This window comes from Formica exsecta, unplaced genomic scaffold, assembly GCF_003651465.1.
Source record: "Formica exsecta isolate Colony F162 unplaced genomic scaffold, ASM365146v1 scaffold1010, whole genome shotgun sequence".
NCBI classification, from domain to species: domain Eukaryota; kingdom Metazoa; phylum Arthropoda; class Insecta; order Hymenoptera; family Formicidae; genus Formica; species Formica exsecta.
In genome coordinates, this window is record NW_021848349.1 from 77,173 (window position 1) to 84,647 (window position 7,475).

Here is a 7,475-nt window from a genome sequence, read left to right on the forward strand (position 1 = left end):
ATAATCTATTAAATATAAATATAAGTTTGTGAGAGTTATTCAAACTATATTGATTGCTTTTAAGTGATTGCGCCGAGATAAAAATAAACTCGTATTATATATAGCGCTAAAGTTGGAGTCAAAATAATAATAATAATATATATATACACACATTTTGAATCACACAAGAATAACAAACAAGTAGAGTTGTGCAAATCAGAAACTTGCACATTGCTTCCTCATCATTTTATCTTACAAAGCTAAAGCTGCTTTAAGCATGCGAATTTTTCAATTTTTGCAAGCTTTGTGAGCGAAATAAAAATTAAAATGAATTCTTTCACCGATCCTCACTAAGTTCAATATCAAACATTTTAATAATACTCATACATTTTAATAACACTTTAATAATACTCTATTCATGTAAAAAAATTTAACCTGATATCTAAAAATTTGCGAAAGTTACAATGTATACAGACATTTCTCAAAAAATTAAAAATTTTATAAAAAATGAACCTTTTCATCGATTCTCACCAAATTCAATACCAACCATCCTTGAATGATACTCTATCCATGTAAAAAAAAAATACGTACATACGTACATACGTACATACGTACATACGTACATACGTACATACGTACATACATACATACATACATACATAGACATTTTTTAGAAATATGATTTTTCGACGTTTTGGAACATTCTAAACACATTGGCATAGAAAACTCCCAAAAACATTTTGTCACGAAAACAAAGCTTTCTCTATGAGGAAGCAAAAATGGAAAAACTTTCAAATTTAAATTTTAATTGTAAGTTAAAATTGAATCAGTAACTTAAGCAGTATATTTCTCTTCTTAAGCAGTTACTATCCTTTATTAAACTGACGGAAAATTGTTTTAGATACTATTCGCCCGGTTATCCGGATAGCCTCTTGGAAGCTGTGGAGCAGTACCAGCCGAAATGTCTTTTTGTATTTGATCATAAATCATTATCCGAACACACGGATTCTAATCTGCCTGCGTCACTTTATAACGATGAGGGATGATTCTAAATTATTATCAATGTCTTTTGTTTGGATAGCGAAATGTGTTTGTTAATATATGCATCATAACTAAAAATTTGTCACCTTTCTCATAATATAATTTTAATAAAAATTTTAAATATATATTATGCATTTTCATTTGTTATATATATAATATATATATTAAGAAATCTATATAGATATTAAAAGTACACTTTGCTTGTTTTAAGTCGATCTCGAATCGATCAAGAAAGACAAATAAATTTTTGTTCCCTTTTTTTGCATCCAAGGCAGGTGAAATTGACCGGATATTAGAAACGTTTCGAAGCGTTTGATTCATATGGCTCTTGCACACAGGACACGGTAAAGCCCATATCAGACTACGTATTGAAGATTGAAATTTGACCAAGGATAAAAGGAACTAAAATTTTCTTGTCCTGATTGGTCAAATTTTAATCTCAATGCATAGTCTGATATGGGCTTAACGCGCCGCAAAAAGCGATGCGATAGCCAGTCAATTCACAATTTTTCTAAAAGAGCGAAAAATTGATTGGCTACCGCGTTGCTTTTGCCGCAAGCGTTTCCGCATCCTATGTGTAGAAGCAGAAGCTATAAGTCCAAGGCCGGTATTCATAGTCCGTTCTTATATCCAAGATTGTCTTAAGTGTGGTCTTGGGTCGTCTTAAGATCCCATTCAACCAATGAAATGGCCGCATAGCATCTTAAGACCGTACTTAGGCCGGTTCTACAATAAGTCGTATGTCGTTAGCCGTAAGCAAATTGACCAACCACAGTCGATTATTCCGAGAATATCCAACTGTGATTGGTCAATTTGCTTACGACTAACGACATACGATTTATTGTAGAACGGGCCTTAAGACGATCTTGAATATAAGAACGGATTATGAATACCGGCCATGAAGGAAGAATAAGGAGAGTTATCTACCTAGATTGGAAATGGTCACGAAAAATGTTCCGTATGTGGCCAGTTTTGCCAAATGGAATGACTTGGACCAATTCGTAGCCATCTTAAATATTTGTACATATATAGTGTTATGTTTAGTTGTATTAGTGATCAGTAAGTGTGTTGGATGACACACTACTTACTAATTACTACCACAACTAAACGTAACACTATACATATATGAATATTTAAGATGGCGACAAAATGGTCCAAATTATTCCATTTGGCAAACCTAGCCACATAGGGAACATTTTTCGTGACCAACTTTTTTCTATTTCCTTTCTATACTATCGAGATAACTCTCCTTAAGGCCCTTGCACAATGCCAGGCAACAAACAATAGGAACAGGAAATAGAAATTATCCACCAATAGGAGCAGGGAATAGATGTTATTCCCTGTTCTTATTGGTGGATAATTTCTATTTCCTGTTCCTATTGCCTGTTGCCTGGCATTGTGCAAGGGCCTTTAAGGTGCCATTACATGGCAGCATCGAGCATCGATTGTTTGCGCAGAAATCATTGCGCAGGAATCTAAATGAGATAGATTCCAGCTTCTTGCGGCTAATAGCATGATGAGTGATATATATTCTGCGCAGACGCTTAAGGTGCCTTTACATGGCAGCGTCAAGCGTCGAGCGTCTGCGTAGAAAATTGCGCAGAATCTAATTTCAGCCTAGAATCTATCTCTTTTAAATTCTGCGCATTTTTCTGCGCAGACGCTCGACGCTTAATGCTGCCATGTAAAGGCACCTTTAACGCTCGACGCTTGACGCTGCCATGTAAAGGCACCTTTACTCTTCCTTCATGATACCGGCCTAGGGCTGTGTTCCGAAAGCACGCTTACGCGCTGAAAGCGTCGTTCTATCTTTGTTATTTACGGAAAATTGAACAAGAACAAAGCATGCTCATAGCGCTAAAAGCGTGCTCTTGGCAGAGACCTAGGCCGTGTTTCGATATTCACTGCCAGTACTGAAAATCTATAGTGTATGTGACGTAAACTAGTCAGATAGATTTTCAGTACTGGTAGTGAATATCGGAACACGGCCCTAGTTTACATCGATATACTTTAATACGTATTAAGTACTATACTGGCCAATCATAGCCATTCCATTCTTTAGAGGAAAGGCTATGATTGGCCAGTGTAGTACTTAGTACGTATTAAAGTATATTGGTGTAAACTAGGCTAGAGAGAATCAAGGGAGTGGAGCGGATTCACCGGAAATCCGCCATTTTCAGATAATATTTTGGTAAGGCTGCGTTCGGAAACATCACCCGTGTGTACACGAGTGTCATTCTATCTTTGTTATGTATCAAAAGTTAAACAAAGATAGAAGGACGCTCGTATGCACACGGGTGATGTTTCCGAACGCAACCTAAAGCCCGTGTCACACTACGCATTGCGGACGCGGATCGGATTTGGATTACAGACTGCGAATCGTCAATCATCCAATCAGATCTTTGGCTACTTCGCTCTGATTGGATGGATGACGATTCGCAGTCCGTACTCCAAATCCGATTCGAGTCCGCAATGCGTAGTGTGACATGGGCTTTACGGACTCAAATCGGATTTGGAGTACGGACTGCGAATCGTCATCCATCCAATCAGAGCGAAGTAGACAAGGATCTGATTGGATGATTGATGATTCGCAGTCCGTACTCCAAATCCGATCTGCGTCCGCAATGCGTAGTGTGACACGGACTTAAGTGTGGGGTATTTATGACACACACACACTCACAATTTCATCACATAACTTCACATATGTATGTGATATATATATTTATATACATATACGAGTTAACCTAAAAATGGCGGAACCAATCAGAGTAGAGAACAGTATCCGCTCTACTCTTCCTTGATTCTCTCGACTCCTGGAACGCAGCCTAGACCACGTGATAAAAATATAATATCAGGTTATATATATGTGTGTACCGAAAAGATTTCCTCGGTATTGAATTATGACAAGCCAGTAGGTATTTTTTCATGTACTTGCTGTCGCGTCACTTGAAATATACGTGTATATTTATACTTTTCGTTAAACTCTATCTTATCGAATAAATCCTAATGGATAAAAAAACTATGAAGAATAAGGAATGTAAGCGTAAAGCAAACAGCAACGAATATAAATTCAAAAAGCATGGACAGCCGAAGGTATTATATAATAAAAAATTTTCTCCTTTGAATAGAAAACGGAGAAATGAATACGATGCGGATGAAGAAGCTAGGTATAATGCATAACGCAACAAATAATTTTGTTTTTAAAATAATATACAAATATTTAATTTGCAGATTAGAAAAAGTAGTTTTTGGTGATCCAAGTGATGTTGTAAATAATTTACTGGATGATCAATCTCTAACAAAAATAATAAACGTATCTGTTGATACTGAAAATAAAAAAGTAATAGAAGATCATGAGAATAATTCAGATCAAGATATTTCAGTTTTAAATGATGGGGAAGATGCCAAGCTGGAGGAAAAGAAAGCAGTATGGATAGATGATGACGATTACAATTATACGTATGTATAAAAAAAAGATATATTTTTGCTCGATCTTTTTTTTTCTTTATTATACACACACACACACACATATATATATGAATGGCTGTATATGTATTATATAATTATGTACGCTAAATATAAAATTATATACTGCTATTTTATATATATCCTATAACAGCATGGATATAGCGCTAAGTGCACAGAATCGCAGATTGCCATCCAAAAAATCAGAAAAATTGTATACAACATACTTGGAGAATAGGTACAAATTGTTTGTGGGTACTCCAAAATGGGCTGAATTTGAGAAAAAGGATAAAGCTGATGACTTGGATAATGATATTTTGAAGGTACCTTAATATTTTAGAAAATTTCCTTTTTGTTGCAAAATGTTCTATGAATTAAATTTTATTTGATTCTTTTCGTTTTTAGCATAGTTGCCATTTAGAGACGCCACAGGTAAAGAACCTGCCAAAAAATATTATTGATATCAAAGCACTCAAGGCTTTGAATAAAAGTACTCATACCGAAGGTCCTATCATCACGAGTGTAGATTTTCATCCATTGTCTACTGTAGCTTTGGTCGCTGGTACATCAGGCATTTTGTCATTGTTTCAGGTATGTGTGTGTATATTTAAATAAGTATGAATTATTTTATTTAATTAAATTAAATCAGGTTATCACAACATTTATTATCATCAATTTTTACCATTGCTTAAGTCATTTGTATTCTACAGGTAGATGGTCATACAAATGGTAAATTGCATAGCATGCAATTTGAAAAATATCCAATTAGCAAAGCAACATTCATGAAAAATGGAACGGAAATCTTGCTTGGTTCCCAATATTATCCATATTGTCATACATATGATTTAATGAATGGCAAAACATATAAATTACCTTTGCCACATGGAATTACAAATATGAAAGTTTGTTGATTTATTAATTTTACGTATATTAGAAATAAATTTCTGTAATTTGAATGTGATATTATAATATATACTTTGATATTTCTAGCGATACGAAGTATCTCCTGATGGCAATTTAATAGCATTATGTGGAAGATCGGATGAAATATATTTATTACATAATTCTACTAAAGAACTTATCAGTACACTCAAGATGAACTCGAAATGTAGAACACTAATGTTCAGTCCAGATAATAGAACACTTATCACACACGGTAGTAAGTAGGGTTTTACGATTTTTATTTAATTTTTACCTTTTTGCGCAATTCCCAAAAAATTTTGCATTAAATTATATTTTCAATAATTTAACCTATTGAAATGCAGATGGTAGCGAAATGTATGTGTGGGATCTCAATACTCGTACATGTATTAATCGTGCCACAGACGATGGATGCATATCTTGTGTGTCACTTGCCGTATCCCCAAGCGGTCAGTTTATAGCGACAGGTAGCGCTCAAGGTGTGATTAATCTTTATAACACAAAAAATGTTCTGGAGGACCAAAGTCCCATACCTTTAAAAATAGTGATGAATCTTGTAACTAGTGTAACAAGCTTGAAGTTTAATCCGACTTCCGAAATATTGAGCGCGGCATCAGTTGACAAATACAATGCATTTAAAATGTTGCACATACCTTCGTTTACCGTATTTTCGAACTTTCCGACGTTTCAAACTAAAATAGGTCAGCCGCAAATGATTAATTTTTCCCCTGGCAGTGGTTATCTCAGCATTACCAATACAACAGGCTCTGCTCTGCTATATAGATTAAGACATTATGGAAATTATTAATTATATCAATATGTAATAAGATTTTTCTAACGTTTTGTAAAAAATATATATGAGTATCTTATTACATTTACATGTATATATGAATGCATAAAAGTAGTATAAATTATTTTCCACATTTTAGCTACTTGTCATATAACATTTTCGAGTGAAGCAGACTTTTCTATTTTATTTTCTTTAAAAATAAAATGTGATTGTATATTTCTTTCAAGTTATATAAAACTTTTTATTTTAGAAATTATTATGTTATATGTCACACAAAAATTAATTTTGGCTACATTAAAAAAAAAGAAAAAGTTTTACAATTTTTAAATATTATCTATCCTTAGAAGAACTACAAGTATCGCAAACATTTTTTTCATATATCAAATATAGTAAAAACTACAAATTAAGTTTCTTTTCTTCATTTAATAAAAATAAATCTCATACAATATGTGTGTGTGTGTGTGTGTATAGATGTATGCGTGCAATCAAATAAAGTATGAATAATAAATTCTTGCTTATACATGACACGTTTTGTATAATTATATTATACTGCATATCTAAATATATATGTGTACAAATATTTATTGATATTCTTGTTGAAAAATATCTATAATAGTATCTGCACACTAAATATTAGTAAAGGATTATATTATGTAGAAATTGTATAAATAAAATATAGGTTTAAATACATGATAGTAATTCAGTAGTAGTCCATACACACACACACACACAACATATATATAATATATATTTAAAAAACTAAGATGATATTATAATATATATAATATGCAATGAATGACATATTCGAAGATGTATTCGAAATGTAACTTCTATATTATATGTATTTTTTTTTTACATAGTTAGGTTTTATAGTAGAGGTTGTGTCGCCTTTGGTCGGTTATCGCCTGTTCATCGAGAACAATTCAGCTCTAAGACTGTATACATTTCACAGAGATAATTAATCTAAAAGCGAATATTATTTATATAAAGTAACATATATATATATATATGTGTGTGTGTGTGTTATTTTATTATTACACTACACTATACTATCATGTAGCTTTTTTAAAATATAGAATTGTCGCGAACTTACTTAATAACCTAGAAATACATAAAAATACACATACACACATAGGGTATTCTTTCACTATTATATTAGCGTTTAATAGCACATTCTTTGGCCAATTCCGAATAAAATTTTTCTTTTACGAAAATGTTGAAGTTCAATATGTAAGAAAATGTTTAATAGTTTTAGAATAATCAACAATTATTGAAAATA

At 32.7% G+C, this 7,475-nt stretch overlaps 2 protein-coding genes across 4 annotated transcripts in view; both read left to right on the forward strand.

Moving 5' to 3' along the window:
* The window catches only part of LOC115246282 (sperm-associated antigen 6-like), a 15,016-nt gene extending 13,954 nt beyond the window's left edge, over positions 1–1,062 (forward strand). For both annotated transcript variants that reach the window (XM_029825008.1, XM_029825002.1), the window contains one exon: positions 881–1,062. In XM_029825008.1, coding sequence (XP_029680868.1) covers positions 881–1,025 — 145 coding nt within the window. In that variant the 3' untranslated portion in view covers positions 1,026–1,062. The remainder of the gene's footprint in view (positions 1–880) is intronic.
* A 2,734-nt stretch (positions 1,063–3,796) lies between these two features.
* Positions 3,797–6,603, forward strand: LOC115246310 (U3 small nucleolar RNA-associated protein 18 homolog). 2 transcript variants are annotated; one of them, XM_029825038.1, is made up of 8 exons: positions 3,797–3,931; positions 4,149–4,187; positions 4,252–4,479; positions 4,640–4,808; positions 4,891–5,076; positions 5,196–5,387; positions 5,476–5,644; positions 5,751–6,603. In XM_029825038.1, exons 1-8 carry the CDS (start codon positions 3,921–3,923, stop codon positions 6,212–6,214), a joined length of 1,458 nt encoding a protein of 485 aa, XP_029680898.1. In that variant the 5' UTR covers positions 3,797–3,920; the 3' UTR covers positions 6,215–6,603. The 2 variants fall into 2 exon arrangements, with proteins under 2 accessions (XP_029680898.1, XP_029680889.1); XM_029825029.1 differs by having other exon boundaries at positions 3,803–4,187.
* The last annotated feature ends 872 nt before the right edge of the window (positions 6,604–7,475 follow it).